The sequence below is a fragment of the Pleurodeles waltl genome, chromosome 2_2 (genome assembly GCF_031143425.1).
Source record: "Pleurodeles waltl isolate 20211129_DDA chromosome 2_2, aPleWal1.hap1.20221129, whole genome shotgun sequence".
NCBI lineage: Eukaryota > Metazoa > Chordata > Amphibia > Caudata > Salamandridae > Pleurodeles > Pleurodeles waltl.
The window spans coordinates 1,161,664,009-1,161,689,907 of NC_090439.1; the positions used below are offsets into that span (position 1 = coordinate 1,161,664,009).

General features: G+C 49.0%; 1 protein-coding gene across 1 annotated transcript in view; it reads right to left on the reverse strand.

Moving 5' to 3' along the window:
- Positions 1 to 11,405, reverse strand: part of LOC138274973 (cytochrome P450 11B, mitochondrial-like) — a 94,702-nt gene extending 83,297 nt beyond the window's left edge. The window contains exon 1 of the mRNA XM_069219064.1: positions 10,675 to 11,405. Coding sequence (XP_069075165.1) covers positions 10,675 to 11,195 — 521 coding nt within the window. The 5' untranslated portion in view covers positions 11,196 to 11,405. The remainder of the gene's footprint in view (positions 1 to 10,674) is intronic.
- Between the last annotated feature and the right edge of the window lie 14,494 nt (positions 11,406 to 25,899).

Consider the following 25,899-nt stretch of genomic DNA (forward strand, 5'->3'; position numbering starts at 1 on the left):
GCACTTCGTAGCTGTAATAGAAAGTCAGCCAAGTGACCCTTGGAATCACTGCTTCCATCTGAGACTTGGGGATGAGTTTTCCTCGAGCAGGATACCACAGGCACAGCCCTCTCTTTGCTAGCCTGAAGAGCAGCAGGTGCAATCCAGACTTAGTGCAGCCTCTCTTTGCTGGGTCCAGGGAACATTATGGCGGTCCTTCTCCAGTCACTCCAGTACAGACATGAACTGAGGTCTGGGTGCCAGGAGGTGCTACTTTTATGCCCAGATTCTGACTTTGCAGATGTGGCAACTACTAGGCAATGGGCTATTACGTCCCCTCCTGCCTAGTGATGACGTTCTGTCAAGTGTGCCATCTAGGTATTCAAGAATGCAATATTCTGCACCCTCCCAAGATGGCAGAACCCTTCTCCTGGTATGTGGTGTCCCCTAACCCACCCCGGGTGATGTGGCTACCGGTTGACTATATGCCTATCGAAAAGCTGGTTTGGGAACTGTTTTCCTCTCTCTGTTTCCAATGTCAACCTGTCTGCAAGAACAAAAGAGCAGTCCACCATTTGCCCTACAAAGGTGGCTGCCATTTTGAATCTCGCCTATTGGGCTGGCACACAGTTTACTGCCTTCCTGCCAGGGAGAGCTCACACCTCTTCCAACGGCAGGCCCTGAGAGTCGTTCACACCTCCCCCCAGGAAGGCAGAAGGCTGTCTTGTGGCCAGCAACTGTAAATGATCAGTGCAAAACTTTGGGCAACAGAGTGACTACTTACTAAAGTTAATCAAACACCAGCAGACACTCCTCGGTATGCAGAGCTAAGTCTCTAATATTTGTACTCACAATCTCGACGACTCATACAATAAACAAACCTTCATCCAGCATCAAACAATTCCGGATTCCGGAGAGCTAGATATATATGTTTGTTTTATTCCAATAAATGTTTATACATATTTAAAAAAAATGTAATGTGAGACATAAAACATCATTACAAACAGTACATGACACAATGAAAAAGAGAAACAGAAGAACTAAAACAGACCAAGAAATATGTCTTTGGTCATATACACTTCTACCTTCCAGTCACTGGACTTCCGTAAAGTTTAATTTCTATAAAAACTGGCTCGTGCTTGCAGATAGTGTCAATATATACATACAGCCAGTGTGCACATATGTTCCCCATGAGTACTGGTTGGGGATTCTGGTCCCTTATACAGAACCAGGAGGTCACACCTAGGGGAGCCAGTTGTTTTTTCCAGAAAGTACACACAATAGGTAATACAAGGCGCTGGTAGATCAGTTGGGAAAAAACATGAACATTGAATGATGAGCACTGATCCTATATTATACGTATGGATTTTGATTTTTTGGAGGCTTTTTGGTATTCACTTATGGGGTTTTTCTCCATCAAATAAGTTTTCCCACAAGTGCTGTCGACACGTAAAGTATGTGAAATGATAGTCCCAAGACACAACAGATATCACCCAACACTGAGGACAGTTTTTAAGTTTGGGTGAGGCAAAAGGTATACACCATCCATCTAGCACCCTGACTATTTGCCATCACAGAATCCCAATGTATAAAATTTTGTTTTGCGGTTTAATGTCCTCTCAGCTACAGTAGGACTGAAGTGGGGTCGCTGCATGGCATGTATGGAGCTTGCATAAGGTGCTGGTTTGACAGCTGGTGAGTGAACAGCTCACAGACAGTGTGATGGGAGTGGGGACCCCCAGTGGAGGGGTGGGAGTGAGATAATGGCTGTGTGTGCGTTGATGGGGAGAACCACTGGAAGGTATTTAGACTGTGTTGAATGAAGGGTTTGTTTCAGCTCATAGGGGGCCTGGACTTTGACACTGATTGCATGGTGGTTGGACAGGTTTCAGTATGTGCACGTGGACGACTGACAATAGTACAAATGGGAGATTTTATGCATAGTTTTAGGTATGACTGTGCACATCCTTGTATATCAGGTTGTTTAATTTGGTGATTTAAAACAACAGAATGCAATCTGGCACCAGAATATTTGTTTGTATCCGATAAGGTTTCAAAATCACTATGTCTCAATATATGCGTTATGCATAATATTATGTTGCTTGTTAATCCCTGAGTGGTGTTATATTATGCACACACTGCAGAAGTTGACATTATATTTTTACATTTTATGTTTGTAATGATGTGAAATGTTTGTTTCTTTTAGATGTGTTCATCTGTTTTCCAGTTGTGAGGAAGGCAGATATCTGAGTTGTATCACATTTTCTCAACTGAAAAGCGTCGATACAAAATAATTGGCACTATCTGCGAGCACGAGCCATTTTTATAGGAATAAAAAATTATGAGTGTCCAGTGACAGGAAGGTAGAAGTGTATATGATAAAAGACGTGTTGATTGGTCTGTTTTAGTGTTTCCCTCTTTTTTATTGTGTCATTTATTGCTTCTAATGATGTCGATTTATCTATCAAATTCTACATTTTGAAATATGTATAAAGGCTTCTATCAGATTAAATATATAAATGTATATGTATTTTTTTCTACTACTGTGGCATTCAGAATTGTTTGTTTGTTGATGAGGGTTTGTTTATTGTATCAGTGGTCGAGACTGTGCGTAGAAATATTTGAGATTTGAGACTTAGGTCTGCATACCACTGCAGTTACCCAATGCCGAGGCCCCGCCACGAGTCGGAGGTTCTTTGTGAATCAGCCACTCAGTGCATGCGAGCTGCTCAAACAGCAAGACGCTGCGCGGCCCGCCTCTGGGCGCTCCGCGGCCGGGGTCAGAGGTGGAACAGATGCACTCCTGCCTGAGGGGCTCATTTAGGGTGTCTGTCTTACATCATGCTGGTGTACAGCGCACCTGCACCACCACAGGATGGAGTACAGCACACCTGCACCACCACAGCCTGGGGTACAGCACACCTGCACCACCACAGGCTGCGGTACAGCACACCTGCACCACCACAGGATGGAGTACAGAACACCTGCACCACCACAGGCTGGAGTACAGAACACCTTTACCACCACAGACTGGAGTACAGAACACCTGCACCACCACAGGCTGGAGTACAGCACACCTGCACCACCACAGGATGGAGTACAGCACACCTGCATCACCACAGGCTGGGGTACAGAACACCTGCACCACCACAGGCTGGGGTACAGAACACCTGCACCACCACAGGCTTGGGTACAGCACACCTGCACCACCACAGGCTGGAGTACAGCACACATGCACCACCACAGGCTTGGGTACAGAACACCTGCACCACCACAGGCTGGGGTACAGAACACCTGCACCACCACAGGATGGAGTACAGAACACCTGCACCACCACAGGCTTGGGTACAGCACACCTGCACCACCACAGGCTGGAGTACAGCACACCTGCACCACCACAGGCTTGGGTACAGAACACCTGCACCACCACAGGATGGAGTACAGCACACCTGCACCACCACAGGCTGGGGTACAGAACACCTGCACCACCACAGGATGGGGTACAGCACACCTGCACCACCACAGGCTGGAGTACAGCACACCTGCACCACCACAGGCTGGAGTACAGCACACCTGTACCACCACAGGCTGGAGTACAGCACACCTGCACCACCACAGGCTTGGGTACAGAACACCTGCACCACCACAGACTGGAGTACAGAACACCTTTACCACCACAGACTGGAGTACAGAACACCTGCACCACCACAGGCTGGAGTACAGCACACCTGCACCACCACAGGATGGAGTACAGCACACCTGCACCACCACAGGCTGGGGTACAGAACACCTGCACCACCACAGGCTTGGGTACAGCACACCTGCAGCACCACAGGATGGAGTACAGCACACCTGCACCACCACAGGCTGGGGTACAGAACACCTGCACCACCACAGGATGGAGTACAGAACACCTGCACCACCACAGGCTGGGGTACAGAACACCTGCACCACCACAGGCTGGAGTACAGCACACCTGCACCACCACAGGCTTGGGTACAGAACACCTGCACCACCACAGACTGGAGTACAGAACACCTGCACCACCACAGGCTGGGGTACAGCACACCTGCACCACCACAGGCTGGAGTACAGCACACCTGCACCACCACAGGCTGGAGTACAGCACACCTGCACCACCACAGGCTGGAGTACAGAACACCTGCACCACCACAGGCTGGGGTACAGAACACCTGCACCACCACAGGATGGAGTACAGAACACCTGCACCACCACAGACTGGAGTACAGAACACCTGCACCACCACAGGCTGGGGTACAGCACACCTGCACCACCACAGGCTGGAGTACAGCACATCTGCACCACCACAGGCTGGAGTACAGCACACCTGCACCACCACAGGATGGAGTACAGCACACCTGCACCACCACAGGCTGGTGGTCTGTGGTAGATGACACCTGGCTGTGGTGGGCAGAGGAGATCCACTAACCTGCTGCCACACAAACCTTAGATCGGGGTGAGGGTCAGGCCAAGGTGACCATTGTTGTGCTAATATAATGACACATTTGCAGCTTTCAGGGGAATAACTCCAATTGTTTCAACTGGTGCAGTAGCACTGTGGCCCAAGGGAGTACAGGGCCCTCTGCTCCCCAATTATGACTGTCTTTTACTGGCCAATCCTGAAACATGGCGGGCATATTTCTTGGTCGAATTAGGACACACTGCATTCTTACAACACCTTTAGAGGCTATTAAACAATCTGCCTATGCGAATTGCTCCAGGCCAGGACCTGCAGTAGACATGTGTAATAACTTGACCATCCTTGGCTACATGGGATCCACTCAGCTCTCTGGGCTGTGAGAACATGCACACTCCAGCCAATACTTATCAAAAAATCACACAGCACAACGCAGCAAGCTACACTGCTGCGCTGCGTGAAAGGGAAATTTACCATTATATGGCACATTCCGATCCAGGGAAGTTTTGGCTGCCTAGCGCCAACGTAGGCACCCCTGCACCCTGGTGCAACACACTTAGAAACAGGAAACAACTAGGAAAAATAAAGATATTTCTCCTTATAGTGCCTCTCCTTGGAATGCATAGCATTTTTACGCATTCCCAGGTTTACCAGTGTTGGTAAATATGACAATGCACCGAACTCAATGGGTGGAGGTGTGGGAGCACGCATGCTCCAGCCATGGAATGCCTCCCTGGGGCAGAGTAACACAAGGCAGTGATTTGTGCTGGTTGGTGTTACTCCAGACTTAGCAGGACACTCCGGGCCACGCAAGGATAAATCTGACATAGGTTTATGCCATCTTGCATGGTGGAAGGGTGACGCTAAGCCAGGTTTCTCCAACGAGTAGCTTATGAGCTACTGGTAGCTCTCCAGCTACCACAGAGTAGCTCTCCTGTGTGCGGCCCCACCAACTAAATTAGAAACTTTTGCTTGGTTGAATTAACATGCATATACCAAAATTGAAAGGTCTGCATTTGAGGCGAAAATGTATGTAATTTCTGAACCCATAACTTTAAAAATATACTTACAGCTAATATTTGAATGATAAACCTGCAGCAATAAGAGATTTACTACTACCATTATTCCCTTTATGCTAGGGGGCATTGAAGCTGTGGCTGTTAAGTATTTTAGGGGGCACTGAAGCCGTGGCTGTTAAGTATTTAAATTTCTGCTGGGCATCTTGCACTGCGGTAATCACAGCCGGTATTCTTGCACTGCGGTAATCGCAGCTGGTAATCTTGCACTGCGGTGATCGCAGCTGGTAATCTTGCACTGCAATAATTGCAGCCAGGAATCTTGCACTGCGGTAATCGCAGCCAGTAATCTTGCACTGCGGTAATCACAGCCAGTAATCTTGCACTGCGGTAATCACAGCCAGTAATCTTGCACTGTGGTAATCGCAGACGGTAATCTTGCACTGCAGTAATCGCAACCAGTAATCTTGCACTGCAGTAATTGCCGCCAGGTATCTTGCAATGCGGTAATCACAGCCGGTAATCTTGCACTGTGGTAATCACAGCCGGTACCCTCGCATAGTGTGACCACCAATGCAGTCTTGTTTGAAGTGTACAAGAGTAATAATTTTAGAAATTTGGGATGATGTTCGTTGAACAAAAGTAGGTCTCGTTAGTGAAAAGGTTGGAGACCCTGCAGTAAACTCTTGATAAATTTACACCCCGTGGCCCCCAAGTGTTTCTTTTGAAATCAACCTACATAACACCATCCCAGCAGTGAAACCCCGCGTTTGCCTCGCACCCTTATTTCTTCGTCCACAAGGATGAGGGTGTCCAACGTGGGCCCAGGAGAGCCGCTTCACTGCAGATTTCATGGGTATCCCCTTTCTATATACTTGATTTTCATTTTGGTTTATAGTATGTGAACGTTTACGGAAAACCTATATGTGTGCGACCCCAGCGGGCCTGATTTCGACATGTTGTACATGCTATACATGCGTGTGTCTGAGACTAACAGGCTCTGTGACGTGTATGTAGCAGGTGTCAGTCATCACAGGTGTAGGTGGGCATCACAGCATTAAACAGCTGGTGGTGCCAGCGTGAAAGACACTGCCAGTGGGGCACGCGCTGCGAGGAACCACTCCAGGGGCCACTGCTGTTTGAGCTTCAAAGGAGCCACCATAGAATCTTTACAAAAAATACAAAAAGGTCTGCTTGGGCCCTTTGGTCACAGGTTCCCTCCCGCGAGCATCGCGATGACGCGTCATATCGTCGCTGTGTTGCAATAACGGGGCCTCTCTGGGAGGGAGGCTCTCAATGCTTACTTTCAAATTGACAGCAACAGAAAGGTGAATATGCATTTTTTCTCTGTGTTCCTGTATCCACTTAGCACGATTTTATTTGATTTCATTTGGTACAGCGCTCGCCCTACCCCAAGGCTGCCTCTGAGCGCTATAACAGCTGGTGGTACCGGGACGTCTCTGGTGCGAATGTCTCTCTGGGGAGGGTCTTCGGCTGTTTTCCGCTTCATAAAATCTTTCCCTCGGCATCGGGGAAGCTGGGTGGGGCCGGGTGGGGGGATGCGCGAGGATAGCCTTGGGGTAACAAAATTGGAGTGAAGGGGGGGGGGGGTCGTACTCACTCAGGCTAGGTGCTGTGCTGAGGGCCCCCCTGGTGCTCGCCCCCCTCCCCTCGCAAGGCGGGGGCTGCGGGGGCCTTTGTTACGCCCCTGGAGCTCGGCCCTCTCACCAGACCCTGTGTCAATCCCCGTGGTACCCTCAGTTGACAGTGGCCACAGATGCAATATTGTACTGGGAGTGTGGATGGTAAGAGATGGTGGCATTTGAAATGCTTTCTCAATGCACAATCTCGTAAAAATATTTTAGAACTTTTGCCCTAAATTTTATAAATATTAATAGGCATTTGGAAAAGCACATAGGTTTGCCTTCATTGTGCTATTAAATGGAAACTCTGGCATTTGTGAATGTTGTTTCCCAGTATTACCACACTGGAGCCCGATCTATTGGCGTTGCCAATGCTTGTTGTCATCCCTTCTTACTCCACTTGTCACTGTTCTCCTCTATTTCTCTCCCTCCTTCTTCCCCCGTTGGTGCTGTTTTCTCTCTTCTTCCGGGTCAACGTCTGACGCTGAACAGTAACCCCCCAACCCAAACAATATGTGCAGGTGACCCACATGCACCCACTGACACAGTCTGACCTTCGACCCCACGGGGCCTGCTTACCTGAGTTCTATGGGTGTCATTGTTACCGCACCCCATTTGTTGTTGTTGTGGCCCCTCCCCCTAGCTCTCACCCCACAGAAGCCCCGCCCACTTGTGGGAATGCCTTCCACCCCTACTGCCCCCCCACCTCACACCCCAGTGACCCCGCTCCCCTGTACATACACTGTTGCTCCCCACCCTCTTATACTCAGTCCCTCACAGTGCTGGTAATTAAAAAACACATTACAAGATGTGGCACAGGAAGGGGGTGGAGTCACAAGGGGCGGAGCTTGAAAATCAGAGGTTGACAGTCAACATATATTCTTATTTTAAATATTCAGCAAAAAAAGTGGCAACAAGGGCAGGTGTGGCAGTAACTCTGTTCTGTCACCTAATTAGCCACAAAGAGGGTGTATTTTATATTTTACAGGGGTAAGACACCTGCTGTAGGGATAACTGTGTCCCAATAATTTTGAGGGGATTAGAAAAATACCTCTAGTGGGGAAACAGTTCTGAGTTCTCTGTTTTGTCCAGGCACAGTTTTGACACAAAGTAGCTTAGAGGGTTGATGTACCTGCTGCAAAGCACACAGAGTAATATGCAGATCACAGATCTGTTTGTTGTTTAGGTGGGTAAGTGGGCCACTGCTTTTGACACCGAAGTCATTTGTCACTTGCAGTGCACAAGTTGCAGTCCTTCTAATATAGCACCTAGATCTATTTACCGGCATCAAGGAGCTGCATGCAAGTGTAACTCATGGGTTTAGACCCTAACTGCTTTTTCCTCAGTTGATTGTTTTTCTAAGATAGCACAGAAGGGTTCCTTTGGGAAGTAATAAAGTGTTTTTAGTATAGACAACCCCAATCATGGTGTCGTTTTGTATCCTGACTTCATGTGTCTCCCAGCCATGCACTCTTAACATACAATGCGTACATGTATGGACACTGTGTGATTCCTGCACCTTTTAATCCTCAGTGTGTTATGTGACTCCCTGTGCATTAATGTAACTGGTATGGTTTATTGCGTCTGTGTGTAACGTAAAGCGCTTCGAATTGGGCTGAGTACTGCTACAAAATAAAAAAATACAAACTTGTAGGTGCCCTTTAAATCACTATTGGTGTAATTGCTCATACACACATACACCTGGCATTCTTACAGCGCGTGCACATCTTTTAAATGGGGGGTTGGGGGGGGGGGGGGGGGGTGAACAACGTGAAAAGCCTACCTCCAAGTCACAGTTTCTCTAAAATACTGTGGTAATGATATGCTGGGCACCTTGTTTCCTTCCAATATATTGGCATCTAGGTGTTAGGCCCCAGATGGCTCTCAGCCGGGATGACACTTGAGCAAAAGGAGGGCTGACGACCCTTTAAGTCAGGCATTTGTTTTGGGCCCAGCTGGACGTGAAAATAAGAACGCACCGGGGCTGCTGCACCGTACAAACGGAACCCAGATAATGTGTGGTGCTGCTGAATTGTGTCCCGTGACGGAAAATTACACCAGGACAAATTCGTGTTTCCCTGGATCAGCAGGATCCGAGATCTGGCCCAGAAACAGCTACCAAAACTGGGATCCGACCGGATTCCTCTACTTTTTAGCACTGGTCCTTCCCTCAGCCCCCACCCTGCAGTGACCCCGCTGACCTGTAGCTCAGTCCCGTTGGTACCCGCCACGCCTCTTATTCCCGGTACAGTCCCCCCGCTCAGCCACAGCCCTCAGTGATCCCCACTCACCTCTAGATGGGCCCTCTTGAGTCCTCCACCATTCATGTCCCTTCCCTCACCTGCAGTGACCCCATTCAACCGTTGATGGCCCCCGCTCCCCATGCCCCTGGTACAGTCCCTCCCCGGGGCCCTCACACCACAGCCAGCCTGCACAGAGATGGGAGTTCCTGAGGTCTCCACACGCCACGCCCTGTCCTCCATGACCCACTCTACTGGTGAGGGGGCCTCTTGAGCAGAGACATCTTAAGGATTTTGGGGGCCCTGGGCCAAACGTGTTTCGGGGGTCCTTGTTAGGAACAGGTTTGAATTTATGATCCAGTTTCAGGTCTATCATGCTCCCTTTGGCCAGGTCAGTTACTGCGCAGGGCCCTGGGTCAAATTCTAAATCTGTTTCCATCCAATATTCAGGGGGACTGGTGTGTTTTCAATATAGTAACAGGACAAGAACTCACTAATAATACTGCAAATAATCTCTGTGACACCCCCCATTTCTCATATGCGGGGTCCTGTTCAGATCTAAATGAACCTTTTTTTATGGATGTTGCATGAAACATAAACACATTTCTCTGCAAAATGTCTGTAATAGACTCTCCCACATCACCCACATGAAAATAAATAAAATAAAAAAGGTATTTTAAACAATCTATTTAAGAATTATTCAAGGTCGTCAGGGCAAGACGGCAGAACAGAGGTGGCTCTCTGTGGGGCCCCCTTAAAGGCTGGGACCCTGGGCTAGAGCCGACTTTGCTCCATGCCTTAAAATGTCTCTGCTCTTCCCTCATGTCCCTCCCTCCACTGTCACTCACAGAGACCCTCACCAGTGGAAAGGTCCTGTTGAGTCCTCCAGCCCTCATGTCCCTCCCTGACCCCACAGTGACCCTGCTCACCTGTGGATGAGTCATGTTGAGTCCTCCAGCACTCCTGTCCCTCCCTCCACTGTCACTCACAGTGACCCTCACCTGTGGACTGGTCCTGTTGAGTCCTCCTGCCCTCATGTCCCTCCCTCCACTGTCACTCACAGAGACCCTCACCTGTGGAAAGGCTCTGTTGAGTCCTCCAGCCCTCATGTCCCTCCCTTCACTGTCACTCACAGTGACCCTCACCTGTGGGCAGGTCATGTTGAGTCCTCCAGCCCTCATGTCCCTCCCTCCACTGTCACTCACAGAGACCCTCACCTGTGGAAAGGCTCTGTTGGGTCCTCCAGCCCTCATGTCCCTCCCTCCACTGTCACTCACAGTGACCCTCACCTGTGGGCAGGTCATGTTGAGTCCTCCAGCCCTCATGTCCCTCCCTGACCCCACAGGGACCCTGCTCACCTGTAGATGGGTCCGTACGTCCGGAAGTTTCTCTCCATCACCTGGTGGAAGTACTGGAAGCCGTTGGTCCTCCAGAGGCGGTAGAAGTTGAGCCAGGTGTTTCTGCCGGTGTTGGGGATGGACTCGTAGGGGTGGACTGTCGGGGTGGACTGGGTGCTCAGGGCTCCCACCGTAGCGGCCATCTTGGGAGCTGTGGATAGACACCTGGCTCCAGGTGGATAGGCTTCTCTGCCTGTGCTTGGGATGGACCGGTGATGCTGGGCCCTGGGGATGGGAGGGACACTCAGCGTGGTCGCCTTGGGAGCTGTGGACAGACACCTGGATAGACACCTGGCCCCAGGTAGACAGGCTTCTCGCCCTGTGCTGGGGATGGACTGCTGATGCTGGGCCCTGGGGTTGGGTTGGCCGCCTACCATGGCCGCCATCTCGGGAGCTGTGGACAAACACCTGAAGGGACACCTGGCCCTAGCTGGGCAGAGGGCGAGCTTCCTCCAGAGCGGGTAGAAGACCATCTCGTGCATCTCTGCGCTTCCTAGAGGCGGGAAGCAACACTGGTGTAAAAAAACTCTGCTTGACCGCTCAGATATTTCCTCTAATAGTGCAATGCACTTCTTTTCACAAGTTCATTCTTCCGCCCTGGTTCTTTCTCTCACTTTTTCTTCCTTTGCAATACTAAGCCTCCATCTCTCATTTAACCCCTCTCCTGTCCTCTCTCTTCCCTCTCCACTCCTCTCTTGTCCACTTCCAGCCCAGGCCTCCCCTGCCGGACAGCAGCTTTATAGCACGCCTCTCCCTCCTCTGCCCCACCCTTCCCCCTGGGCAGCACCCCTCTCCCAGGGGCAGGCAGGGCTGGGCGAGGCACAACTCTTACCCAACGCCAGGGAAATGCCAAGGCCCGCTCCTCTCTCATCTCAGGGTCTCTCTGGCGGGAGAGGGCCCTGACTGATGGACTGCACAGGGATGCAAAGCCTGAGTCCACGCCTGTACCCCCAGAGAAGCCCCCTGGCCCCCACCAGCCAGGGCTGGAATGGGTGAGGCTGCGGATGGATCAAAGAGGGTCAGAAGGAAAGGACTGACCCCTCCAGGGCACGTCAGGGCGCCAAACCACTCCAGGGTAGGGGGGGGGGGGGGTGCACTGCTGGGCGCTAGGGCTCGACCAGTAGGAACTGGGAACTCCTGGGTAGGGCCAGGACCCAGCCGTGACTCCAGGTAGCAGCAACTGCAGAACCGAAAGGATCCAACAGAGGGATCAAATGGATCAGGAATCAGTACCCCGGAGGCCTGGGCCCTCCTGGGGTCACGGTGGTACCTGGTGGGAGAGGGCGGTGCTTCCCAGGAGGTAGTCCAGGGGGTCCTTCACCCCTTAAGCTGCTCTTGGCTCGGTTCTCAGCAACTTCTCTGGTTGCTAGGGGTTAGGCCCCCCAAACCGCAGTCTAGGGGCCCTTCACCCCTTCACCTGCTTTTGGCTCGGTTCTGAGTAGCTTCTCTCATTCCTAGGGGTTCGACCCCCACACCGCAATCCAGGAGGGGCCCTTAACCTCTTTCCTCCCTCTTGGTTCGGTTCTGGACAGCTTCTTTAGTCTGTACGGGTTCAACCCTCACACTGCCGTCCAGGATGGGGTTAGACCCATCGCCCAACCCTTAGGGGACCATAGCAGCAGACAGAGCCCTATCACTGGAAAGCTGCAGTCTGGGGTTTAGAAAGTCCACAATCTCCAGATGAACTGCAAAGAGTGGACTCTTTTCTTGGCACTGGCACGAGCCAAGGCTGGCCACAAGGTGATTTGCCTTCATTGATTTCTCCATTGACTTACATTGAAAAAGAGGAGATTCATGCAGAAGACTGATAAACATGACATAAACATAAACATAAACATTTCAAACACTTTGCCAGTCAGGCAAGACTCCATCTTCCTGGGCTCTTTAAGGCCAGGGGTGGTGGTGTGGGAGGCAGAGGGAGAAGCTGGGGTCAGCTTGTGAAACATGTCAAAGTTCAATGTTCTCTTGACCAACACCAACCGGCTCAGCCATGGCCTTCAGGATTGGGACACAACCTCCAACATAACAAAGGAACTAGGAATAGAACCTGGGTCAGGAGGGTCAGAAACTGGGTCGGCTGGGACGAAATTTAGTTTTTTTCCTCCTTAGACCCAGTTGACCCCCATGGTCACTCGAGACAGGGACCCTTGAAGAAGTCAGTGACCACAGCTGTAGGAAAGTGCCATCTTTCGGGCATAGTTACTCCCACTTTTTGCCTGCTGTCAGTGTGTTTGGTCTGTAGTTTACTGGGATCTTGCTAACCAGGACCCCAGTGACTGTGCTCTCCCCCCTAAATTTAGTTGCTGGTAACTTCTTACACCCACAAGTGGCATACTGGTGCCCCCATGTAAGCCCCTAGTATATGGTACCTAGGTACCCAGGGGTCCCAATAGGCTGCAGCATGTATTATGCCACCCATGGGAGCCCATGCAAACTGTGACTTCAGGCCTGCCATTGCAGCCTGTGTGAAATGGTGCATGCACTCTTTCACTGCCAAGCCTGACCACTGCAATTAGACATTGTAAGTCAACCCTCTGGTAGGCCCTTCAACCCAAGGGCATGGTGCAAGTCTCTACGTGTGAGGGTACCCCTGCATGAGCAGGGTACCCCTACAGACCACAGGCCTATTCCTGGACTCTGTAAGTGCGGGGAAGCCATCTTAAGGTATGTGGTGGACACTGGTCAACACGAGTGGTCCAACTACATAATGGCTTCTCTGAACCTAGGCATATTTGGTATCAAACATAATGGAATCCTGCAACAACATCGATTCCCGTGTTAGTTGCATGATAGCAAGTACTCTGGGGGTTCCTTAAGGGATCCCCAAGTTCTGCTTGTGCAGCTTCATGGGGTCTAGCTGCCAGCCCATGCTTCTGCTGACCCCAGACACTGTTCTGCCCTCCTGCAGGTGAGCAGGCTCAGGCTGGAGAAGCAGAACAAAGGATTTCCTGCAAGGTAGAGGTGTGACCCCCTCTCCCTGTGTATAAGGTGTCTAAGGGATGGGGTGGACTCTGAGTGCCACCAGACTGCTTTGAAGGGCACACTTAGTGCCCTCCTTGCATAATCTGGTTTGCACCAGTTCAGGAACACCCAGTTCCCGTTCTGGTGCAAAACTACACAAAGAGCAGGGCAGTGACCACCCCCTTGTACAGCTCCACCCCTAGGGAGGTGCACAGAGCTCTGCCAGGTGGCCACTTGATTCTACCATCTTGGAAATAAGATGTGCATAGGCCCCTGGGAGCATCTGGCTGGTTAGGCAAGGTAGATGACGTCCCTGACCCCCTCGGATAGGTGGGTCACTGTTGAGAGTGACCAACCCCTTTTAGGGTCACTTAAGGGCTTTCTCACGTGGGGGGGTCATCAGATTCATCAACGGAGACCCTACAAGAAACTCTCTGCAAGACATCGGCTCCTGGCCTCTGGAACTGCTGCTGGCCTTCGTTGGAACCAAACAAGTCAGATTCTGGTGGGAAGGCTCAATTGAAACATTGTTTCTCCGGCTCCTGCAAGAATTCTGCAACATCCAGGGCTGTGCATCCTCCAGGGTCACAAGAGCTCTGTTTGCACCACGAAGCATGAAGAAATCTTCCTTGGAGTGAAAGAGTCACTCCCCTGCATCTGCAGGCAACCTCAAGACAATGTCGACCAGCTAGTGGGGTCTGCTGTCCACAGACATCTGAAGATCCTGCAACACAGGTGGTGAATCTATGGCCTCCTCTTGGTCCTACTTGTCTTCTACCCAACTTTGGAGACTTTGGGCCCCTTCTCCTGCCACTGGCCTGGTGCGCCTGTGCACTGTGGCTCTTGAACTTGCCAAGGCTTGTTGCTTCTTCCTCCGGGAGATTTTCAGGTACCAAGGAGCCCCGGCCTCTAGTACTCTGCAAACTGAAGATCAGCTTCTGTCCTGCAACTCCTGCAACGTGAAACTTCTGTTTTGCTGTGCAGGTAAGGTCTCCTTGTGACTCCCTGTGTCCAGCGCCTGTGGGTCATTTCCTGTGTGCTGAGGGCCAGCTCTGACTCCCCCTCCTGGGTAGAGTCTCCTGGACCTTGATGGTCCCCAAAACTTTGCAAACTCTTCTTGAACTCCTGTGTCAGTGCTTATTGGTGACCTGGCTTGTCACTGACCCTCATGCAATGCAGCGACCGTCGAGAGAGAGCCTGTAGGTGACTCTGGGATCTTCTGCAGCTCCTGGACCCCATAGCTGGACTTCTCCTTCCACCGACTTGCAGGAACTCCACCTTCAGGAGGGTGGGCATTGCCACCTGTACCACCTGGGCACCTCTAATGGTGCTGGACTCTGTCCCATTCTTTTTCAGGTCCTTCATATCTAGAATTCCTTCCCTGGGTTCCACAAGCCTGGTCCATGGGTCGTGACAGCAGCTGGACAATCCAAGGCATCCATAGTCTTCAGAGAGTGCCCCTTTATTCACTCTGCGTTCGGGTCCCTGGTGTAGGTACTGCTGTCTTCTCGGCATCCTGGGGTAGGAGCACTCTCCATTCATCCTCTTGCCTATTGGTTTCCTAAGGGTCCAGTGGGAAAGGTCCTGAATTCCAGAAACCCAACACTACGCTTTGTGCTAGTCTATGGGACAACTGAGTGGGTAACTACCTTACTCCTGGTTGCTGGGGTCACTTACTGTACTTACCTCTGGTGTTCCTGACTGCCCCCATTCCCTAAGTAACTACAACACTTACCTCGGCTGGAGTCACTGATTCACATTCCACTTTTTTGGTATATGGTTTGGCCCAAGCTGAATCACTAAAGTCACTAAATTAACCTGAGCTCAACCCCCTGTAGCTTGACACCAAGCAGACCACCTTAACCTAGAGGCAATATGTAAAGTATTTAGGCCATACTAAAACAGTGAAAAGTTGAAAGGCAAAACAATAAAAATCCCAAATTAAATAAGAAAAATAGTGTAAAGTTTAATAACCAAAATGAAACCAAAATGACAGAAATCCAATAAGAGGAACCGGACATATGAATTTTTAACGTTGTAAGTAGAAATAGCACCAAGAAGCACAAAGTGCCAATTATAGTCAATTGTCAAGGTGGGACAAGACCTAGGTCAGGGCCAATGGAATTATGCGGCAAGGAAGGGCCAAATTATGCAGCAGGGTTGAGTAAGTTATGTGGCAAGAAGAAGCAAATTAGGTGGCATTATGCTGCACATTTTGGGTTAGTATTACTTTATTATTTTGCCATTTCTAAATGTGTTAGCACTGTCTGGGCATCAGTTGCAGCTCATTAGTTTAGCACCCAAACACAGCAATAAGCTACATAAAGGGGAGCAGTCAACCTTTGCTAAGGGCCTTCCACTGTGCAGCAACATGTGTCACTGCGTTTTTAGAAACCTTTGAACCGTTTGAGCAAGAAACAATTTTGTTTATTAAAATCTGCAGTTTATGCAACAGATGATAGATTATGTGGCAAATGTATAATTATGCAAAAATCGCCACAGCCGCACAATTGCATAACTCCAGTGGTTCTGACATAGGTGCAATCTGATGCTGACCATGAGGAAGAGTGGGTTGGAAACACTAACCAGGTTCACCCTGGTCAAAGACTTTAGTCTTTTCATTCTCAATGGACTTGAGCCCCCTAAGAACTCAGGTGAGGCACATAGAGACTAATGGGGTGTCAGGCAGAGGCCAACAGCAAATGAAAACAAAATCAAAAACATACTTATATAGCACTGATAATTACCCCAGGGGGTATCCAGGTGCTGTGCTGCGGGTTTCAGTCGAAGAGCCACGTATTGAGTTCCTTCCTGAATTGGTTCAGTGAGGGTGCGGAGGTGGAGGGCGAGGTTGTTCCAGGCTTTGGTGGCGAGATAGGCCTAGGAGCGTCCTCCGAATCAGCTGCTCCAAATGCATAGTGTCTGAGCCAGGGCGCAGTGTGCGGAGCGGAGGTTTCTGGTCGGTAGGTGGAAAGCCAGGAGGTGGTTCGGGTAGGCTGGACCTTGGTTATGGAGGGCTTTGTAAGCGTGGGTAAGGAGCTTGAGATGGCATCTTTTCTGGATGGGGAGGCAGTGGAGGCATTTTTGGTGCCTGGTGATGTGAGTTCTCTTGGGCAGGTTGAGGATCAGTCTGGCTGCTGCGTTCTGGATAGTCTGGAGTCTTTGCAAGAGTTTGGTGGTGGTGTTAGTATAGAGAGTGTTGCTGTAGTCAAGCTGGCTGGTGATGAGGGCATGTGTTACAGTTTTCCTAGTGTTGATGGGGAGCCATCTGAAAATTTTCTGGAGCATGCAGATTGTGTGGAAGCAGGGTGCGGAGATGGCGTTGACCTGTCTTTTCATGGAGAGTTCATTGTTCAGGATGATACCAAGCTTGCGGGTGTGGTCTTTCAGCATGGGGGCCGGTATGAGGTGTGTTGGCCACCAGGAGTCGTTCCAAAGGGCACTGTGTATCTGCCAAAGATCAGCACTTCTGTTTTGTCTGTGTTGAGTTTCAAGCAGTTGTTTTTCATCCATGTTGCGACGTTCATCATGCAGTTGTGGAAGTTGGTCTTTGCCAATGTGGGGTCCTCTGAGAGGGAGAGGTTGAGCTGTGGTGGTGTCGGCACAGGAGATAATGTTAATGTGGTGGGATCTGGCAATCTCTGTGAGTGGTGTAGTGTAGAGGGTGAGCCTTGGGGTACTCCACAGATGATGTGCTTGGTTTGTGAGGAGAAGGGAGGAAAACAGACTCTTGGTGCATCGCATGAGGAAGGATGCCGTCCATCTGAGTGCGTATTCAGTGATTCCAATCCGGCGTAGTCAAATGATGAATATGTGGTGGGAGACGGTGTCAAAGGCTGTGGAGAGGTCCAGGAGGATGAGGGTGGCTGACTCTCCTCTGTCAAGTAGAGCTCGGATATTGTCTGTTGCGGCAGTAAAGGCTGTCTCGGTGCTATGATTGCCTCTGAAGCCCGATTGGGAAGGGTACAAACAAGAGTCGTAGCACTCGTGGTATAAAGACAGAGTTAGAAGTTGTTCGTATGTTCAGTATTCTTCGTAAATTATCAACCAAACTTATGTTTATATCACAATCCGAGTTTTATTAGTACTGTTCAACAATCCTCCACAAGAACAGCTTATTTGAATGTTCAGATATCCTCCAAAAGAACAGCCATTAGTACTGTTCAACAATCCTCCACAAGAACAGCCTATTTAAATGTTCAGATATCCTCCAAAAGAACAGCCAACACGTGTTTCATCCTCTGAGAAGTATCTCTCATTGAGGACTTCATCAGGGCTTACTGTACTTCATAAGTTCAAAACTATCATATCGTTCAGTATTCTTCGAATATTGTCTCCGTCAGAATGTCCGAATAACTTAATAAAGGAAAAAAGGGGAGGAACGCCGCGCGGTCTAATTCACTCGCAGCGTTCCCGAATCTAGTGGCTGCGATGTATCCAGCAGTTTGTTTCTTTCCAGATGATCGGTGAGTTTAAGGTTGAGGGTCTTTTCTAGGACTTTGGTGGGGAATGGGAGGAGGGAGATGGGCTGGTAGTTCTGGAGCTCGATGACGTTGGCCGACGGTTTCTTGAGGGGAGGTCTCACCTTCGTATGTTTTCATGCGTTGGGAAAGCTGACTGTGCTTATGGAGACTTTGAGGATGGCGTAGAGCTGGTGACTGATCTCGGTGCTCCTGAGGTTGAAGAGTTGATTGAGGAATTAGTGGATGGGTGCTCCTGAGTGGATGGAGTTCATCAGGGTGGTTGTTGTCAGTGTGCTTAGTTGTTCCATTGCTGTGAGTGGGTGGTTGTGGTTGATGGGTTGCTGAGGAAGTCGGAGGGTTGGGGGTTGAAGTTTCTGTAGATGGTTTCTATTTTGTTGTGGAAGTGGTCTGCAAGAGCGTCGCAGATTTTCTTTGAAGGGGGGGATTGAGTTCTGCATGGCTGATGGGCAGAGGATTTTCTGACGATGGTGAAGAGCTCCTTGGTTTGGTTGTAGCTGTTCTCGATCTGGATAGTAGGGTCCAGTCCAGGTCCAGTTGCCACTGGTCAGTTGTATACTTCCAGGAAAAACCCTCTTGCAGCTTGTTGTGTTCTGTAGTTTGAACAGGAGGTCGGCCTTATGACCCTTGACTTCTACTTCTTTGTCCCTGTGCAATACAGAGAGCAGGTCCAGTCTTCTAAGCTCTCGTCAGTCTGCAGACAGCAGAGTTAATCCTCTTCTGATCTTCCTCAGGTTCAGCAGAGTTCTAAGGTGCCTGGAGATGTCACATTACTGCCTGGCATGAGCTAGAGAGTGGTAATGACCCCTGGAGATGCCCTAACGAATGGGGTAGAGGTTCTTGGAGCTGACTCTACCCACTGGGGGCATTTTCAAGATGAAGCACTTAGCTCACAAGGTATTAGGGAGAGGCCAAATAGCAGGATCCAATCCACACTGAATAAGGGCTCTGAGGGCAGGGTATGTGTGTGTGGAGAGGGTGGTATGGTAATCTTTGTGTCCTCCCACAGCTAACACAAAAATCCAGTTTTAGGCAGTCTCTGAACTCCCAACAAATTTAGCCACAAATCTGGTAGAACAAAGCCGAGTTTTCAGCAACTAAACACTGGATATACACAAATTGTTTTGCATTCTGTTTTCTTCCATTGAAGTGTGCCACTAATGCTGTATGTAAACCCAGCAGACCTGTCAAACAGGGTGTGACACTGTAATGCCAAAAAGAGGCTCACTGTATTTGGGGCTTGACTGGCTTGGAAGACAATACAAGGTCCCTGTAGGAGGCTGGCCTGGCTGGTAGTGGGTACCAAAGGTACTTACACCCTGTGCCAGGTCCAGTTATCCCTTATTAGTAGAATAGAGGTGTTTCTAGCAGCTTAGGCTGATAGAAGGTAGCTATGACAAAGAAGCTTAGGCTGAACTAGGAGACATGTAAAGCTCCTACTATACCACTGGTGTAATATGCAAAATATCATAAGAAAACACAATACACAGATATACTAAAAATAAAGGTACTTTATTTTTATGACAATATGCCACAAGTATCTCAGTGAGTACCCTCAGTAAGAAGGTAAGTAATATACACAAGTTATATGTACACAAACCACAAATAGATAAGAGTCAGAAAAGTAATGCAAACAGTATAGAATTACAATAGGTTGCAATAGGCAAGTACAGGTCTAGGGGCAACACAAACCATATACTCCAAAAGTGGAATGCGAATCACAAATGGACCCCAGACCTATGGGAGCTTGTAGAGGGTCGCTGGGACTGTAAGAAAACAGGCAGGGTGTCCAAGATACCCCACCCCAAGACCCTGAAAAGTAGGAGTAAAGTACACCTACTACCCCAAGAGAGCACAATAGTCGTGCTAGGGGGATTCTGCAAGAACACCAAACACCAGCAGTGCACTCAAAATGGATTCCTGGACCTGAGGACCTGCAAAGCAAGAGGACCAAGTCCAATAGTCCCGACAATGTCCAGGGGGGGCAGAAGCCCAGGAAACCCCGGATGAAGGTGCAAGGAAGCTGCCTCTGGATGGAAGAAGCTTAGAATTCTGCAAGAACGAAGAGGACTAGGAACTTTTCCTTTGGGTGGAAGATGTCCCACGTCGCGATGAAGGTTGCAGAAATACCGCAAACAAGCCTTGCAAGCTGCAAAGGTGACGGTAGAGGTTTTTGGGTGCTGCTGAGGACCAGGAAGGACCAGAATGTCGCCCCTTGGAGGAGGAGACAGAGGGGGCGCTTAGCAACTCAGAGAGCCCTCACAGAAGCAGGCAGCACCCACAGAAGTACCTGAACAGGCACTTGGAAGATTTGTGAACTGGAGTCCATGGCAAGTTACAAAAGAGGGTCCCACAACGTCGGAGGCCAACTCAGCGGGTTGAGTACTGCAGGACGGAGTGCTGGGGACCCAGGCTAGGCTGTGCACGAAGGAAATCCTGGAAGAGTGCACAGAAGCCAGAACAGCTGCAAATCACACAGTACACAGGTTTGTAGTCTAGCGTGGGGAGGCAAGGACTTACCTCCACCAAACTTGGACTGAATGGCCACTGGACTGTGGGAGTCACTTGGGTAGAATTCCTGTGTTCCAGGGACCACGCTCGTCAGGATGAGAGGGGACCCAGAGGACCAGTGATGCAGTCTTTTGGTGCCTGCGTTAGCAGGAGGAAGATTCCGTCGACCCACAGGAGATTTCTTCTGAGCTTCTGGTGGAGGGTGAAGGCAGGCGACCCGCAGAGCATGCACGACCAGGAAACAGTCGAGAAAGCCGGCAGGATGAGGCGCTACAATGTTGCTGGTAGTCGTCTTGCTACTTTGTTGTGGTTTTGCAGGCGTCCTGGAGCAGTCAGTGGTCATTCCTTGGTAGAAGTCGAAGAGGGAGATGCAGAGGAACTCTGGTGAGCTCTTGCATTCGTTATACGACGAATTCCCCAAAGAAGAGACCCTAAATAGCCCGAAAAGGAGGTTTGGCTACCAAGAAAGGAGGATTGGCTACCAAGAAAGGTAAGAGCCTTTCAGAGGGGGTCTCTGACATCACCTGCTGGCACTGGCCACTCAGAGCAGTCAAGTTTCAAAGATGGCAGGGGTCTGGGACACACTGGAGGAGCTCTGGGCACCTCCCCTGGGAGGTACTGGTCAGGGGAGTGGTCACTCCCCTTTCCTTTGTCCAGTTTCGCGCCACCGCTGGACTGGGGGATCCCTGAACTGGTGTAGACTGGCTTATGCAGAGATGGGCACCATCTGTGCCCATCAAAGCATTTGCAGAGGCTGGGGGAGGCTACTCCTCCCCAGCCCTTCACACCTATTTCCAAAGGGAGAGGGTGTAACACCCTCTCTCAGAGGAAATCCTTTGTTCTGCCTTCCTGGGCCAGGGCTGCCTGGACCCCAGGAGGGCAGAAACCTGTCTGAGGGGTTGGCAGCAGCAGCAGCTGCAGTGGAAGCCCCGGAAAGGCAGCTTTGCACTACCCGGATTCTGTGCTAGAGACCCGGGGGATCATGGAATTGTCCCCCCATCACCAGATTGGTATTAGGTTGACAATTCCATGATCTTAGACATGTTACATGGCCATGTTCGGAGTTACCATTGTGACGCTATACATAGGTAGTGACCTATGTATAGTGCACGTGTGTAATGATGTCCCAGCACTCACAAAGTCCGGGGAATTTGCCCTGAACGATGTGGGGGCACCTTGGCTAGTGCCAAGGTGCCCACACACTAAGTAACTTGGCACCCAACCTTCACCAGGTGAAGGTTAGACATATAGGTGACTTATAAGTTACTTATGTGCAGTGAAAATGGCTGTGAAATAACGTGGACGTTATTTCAAGCAGGCTGCAGTGGCAGGCCTGTGTAAGAATTGTTTGAGCTCCCTATGGGTGGCAAAAGAAATGCTGCAGCCCACAGGGATCTCCTGGAACCCCAATACCCTGGGTACCTCAATACCATATACAAGGGAATTATATGGGTGTACCAGTGTGCCAATGAGAATTGGTAAATGTAGTCACTAGCCTGCAGTGACAAATTTAGAAACCAGAGAGAGCATAAACATGGAGGTTCTGGTTAGCAGAGCCTCAGTGATACACTTAGGCACCACACAGGGAGCACATATAGGCCACAAACCTATGAGCACTGGGGTCCTGGCTAGCAGGATCCCAGTGACACATAACTAACACACTGACAACAGAGGGTTTTCACTATGAGCAGTGAGACAGTAAAAACACCCTGACATATACTCACTAACAGGCCAAAAGTGGTGGTAACAAGGCAAACCTGTCAAACAGGATATGACATTCAAGTAAGACTTGACACTTTAATGTCAAAGAGGATCCTCCTAGCCTCTTCTGCATATTCTGTCAGGTTCAGATGGGTCATCTATGCCAATTTAAGTTGGTCTATAGTTTGCTCCCGGAGCAAGTTCACACCTCATTCACGCCTATTAAAATGCTAATTACTAGCTGGCTGAAATGGGAAAGCAAAATGCAGATTTCGCTTCTGGGGACTTCAGGCAAGGCAAAGGTAACTTTCTAAAAGTTATTTTTCCATAATGCTTAGGGAAAAATCAACCCCACCATTAAATTGGCTTTTTAATAAATAGTATAAATAACTGTTTAATAATTTTTCTAGATAGTCCCATTCTCAAGATACAGTATTCCTATTTAATATTGCCTACCAGTGTTTTCCTGGGGAACAGCCAAACCTGTGACAATGAAAATAGCTTTGAGGTGCAAGTCACTGTAAGGACATATTTAAGATTAATATTTTACATGTCCTACTTTTAAATAATATGCGCCCTGTCATATGGGCAATGAGGTCTACTTAAGGGTGGCATGTATATTTAAAAGGAAGGTTTAGGTCTGTCAAAAGAGGTTAGTTTGACAAGTGAAGTTTGCAGTTAAAACGTATACGGCCAGGATATTAGTGACAGGCCTGCAGTCATGTTTACATTGTCACTGTAAAGGATAGCACAATGGGAGGTACTGTCCACTTGTGGCATTTACTTTACAAGCCCTGGGGTCACCTTGGTACCAAATATTAGGGACAAATAGGTAAGTGAAATATGCCAATCAGGTGTTTCGCCAGTTTCACCATGTTGAAAGGAGGAGCAGAATCACTTTACCACTGGTTAGCAGGGATAAAGTGCACAGAAACAGGGTTCAGCAAAAGGGAGAAAAAACACAGGGTGACCCTGCAGAAAGGGGACATTTGGGAACTTCAACAACAGACTCCAATTTTTACAAGAGGTGAATAGTATTTTTAAAAAACTTGGATTTCTGGAGGAGGGGCTAATTCTTGAGAGAATTTGCTGGTGGAAATGTTGCCACCATCAAGAGAATGTGCTGCTGGAAACCCTACTCGTGGATTTAGCATTTCCTATAGGCCTTTCCATTACTCACTGCAGAGTGATTTCTTGTGGGAATTGCTCTTGTTTATTGATAGTTTTAGCTTTAGTTGCAACTTACAGAAGTCAGTTTGCAGTCTGCAGTGTAGGGAAAGAGTGCATTTGCACATGTTGTTATTGCACGTTCACATTAAGAAGGGATCATGTGAAGGAGTGAGGAGGGATACCATGGGTGTGCGTGGTCGAGTTAATAGTGAGTATGAGAAACCCACCCAAGCCATTGCAAAGCAATCTGTGCACACTCTGCATACTTCCCTCCTTTGCCAGCTCCTCCTTGCTCCTCCCTGCCCACCCTTCATTCTGTCCACCAGTCCTGGCTCCTCTTTGCCCATCGCTGTCAACTCTCACCAGTGAAGCTTCATACTTTATCCTTCTTTGTCAGCTTCTCATTGGTCATTGATGTTCACTCCTCACTCCGCCCTCCAGTGTCAGCTTCTGATTGGTCATCGATGTTCACTCTTCACTCCGCCCTCCAGTGTCAGCTTCTCATTGGTCATCGATGTTCACTCCTCACTCTGCCCTCCAGTGCCAGCTTCTCATTGGTCATCGATGTTCACTCCTCACTCCGCCCTCCAGTGTCAGCTTCTCATTGGTCATCGATGTTCACTCCTCACTCCTCCCTCCAGTGTCAGCTTCTCATTGGTCATCGATGTTCACTCCTCACTCTGCCATCCAGTTTTGGCATACTCAGACTTCTCAGAAAGATTTTCAAAATACTCCCGTTCATCGCAAAGAGACTTATCATACAGGCCTTAATAATCTCACGCCTGGACTATGGGAATGCCTTGTTTCTTGGGGCACCAAAATATGTTGTGAAAAAACTGCAGGTGGTTCAGAATACCGCTGCCCGTCTTCTCTTCAAAATACCTAGACATGAATCGGCCAGATCAGCTCTATCTACTCTGCACTGGCTCCTCTTAGAGCAACGGATACAATTTAAATCTTTATGTTACATCCATAGAGCCCTACATGACAAAGGCCTGCCACTTCTGAGAACCCTAGCCTCCTTCTGCAAACCCACAAGATATCTTAGAACATCCTCTGCGGCCCTTGCTGCCACTCCCCCAGTTAAAAAAGTTAAATAGGGAGGAAGATCGATATCTTACCTTGGAGCCAGATTGTGGAATTCACTACCACTAAATCTACGACAAACCAGCCACGAACTTTCATTTCGGAGGCTATTAAAAACCTGGTTGTTTTAGCTGTCTGTCCCCAGGGCTGTGTTACTGAGGATTTCTGTATAGCGCTGGGAGGCCTTCGGGTAGCTATGCACTCTATAAATTTTCATAACATAACATAACAGTGTCAGCTCCTCTTTGTCACCAGTGAAGCTTTTCACTTTGCCCTGCTTTCCCTGCTTTGACAGCCCCTTGTGTTGCCTTTCGGTGATTGTGTCTTCCAGTGGCATTTTATGATATTGCCTTTTGTGCAGTGCACACAGCTGCCACTGATGTGACCTTGTGAAAAAAATACAGAAGCTACCACAGCACACTGACAACATCAGACCTGCACCCACCCACCATATAGTATCCCACAATGGCCATCCTTCAAACACCTGTCCCTTGCACATCCTTTGTTTTATGTTTGAAAAGGGCTTTATTGTGGTCTGAAACAAAATCCATTAACACAGAATTCATTGAAATAGTAGTGAATACAATGTGTCAGTAAAACTCTAAAAGACAAAGTGAAATGCGAGTCATACAATAGTAAAAGTAGACTATTACATTCTTAAACGCACAAAAAGCCTTTTTTAAACCAAAAGTAGGGGAAAGGGAAAGGAGAAGGTAGAGGGGGATGGGAACCAAAAGGTTCAGAACCAGAGAAATGTACAAGTAGGCACAGTATTTCTAAACCACACTAATTGAGGATCACCCAAAACCAGGAGAATGAGTAATATCCGAACATTTAGAAAAATAATCTGAATGCACATAGGGATATAAGAAATAAACTGTATTTTCAAGGCGGCTTGGAGTATTCCGAAAACCTACCATCCGGGATTGTATTTTGTTTAATGCTATCACCTTTAAAGGTTGTAAGAGGTAACCAAAATAATAAATTTTTACTCTTGTAACCCTCAGATGACGCAAAAGCTCTGTCCAATCTATGATGAGAACAGACCATGTACCACCAAGTTTTATATGACATGGCAGAGGAACTTTTCCAATTAAAAGTAAATTGTTGAAAGGCTACAGCAAGCAATAAATCTAACAATTTATGTGTATAAAACACAGGAGCATCATTAACATCAGCCAGGCTACCAAGAAACAAATAGACAATCTTAAAGGGATAATGAGTAGTTGTAGGACATTGGCTCTGTATATACTATCTAAAAATGAGAGATAGTGTG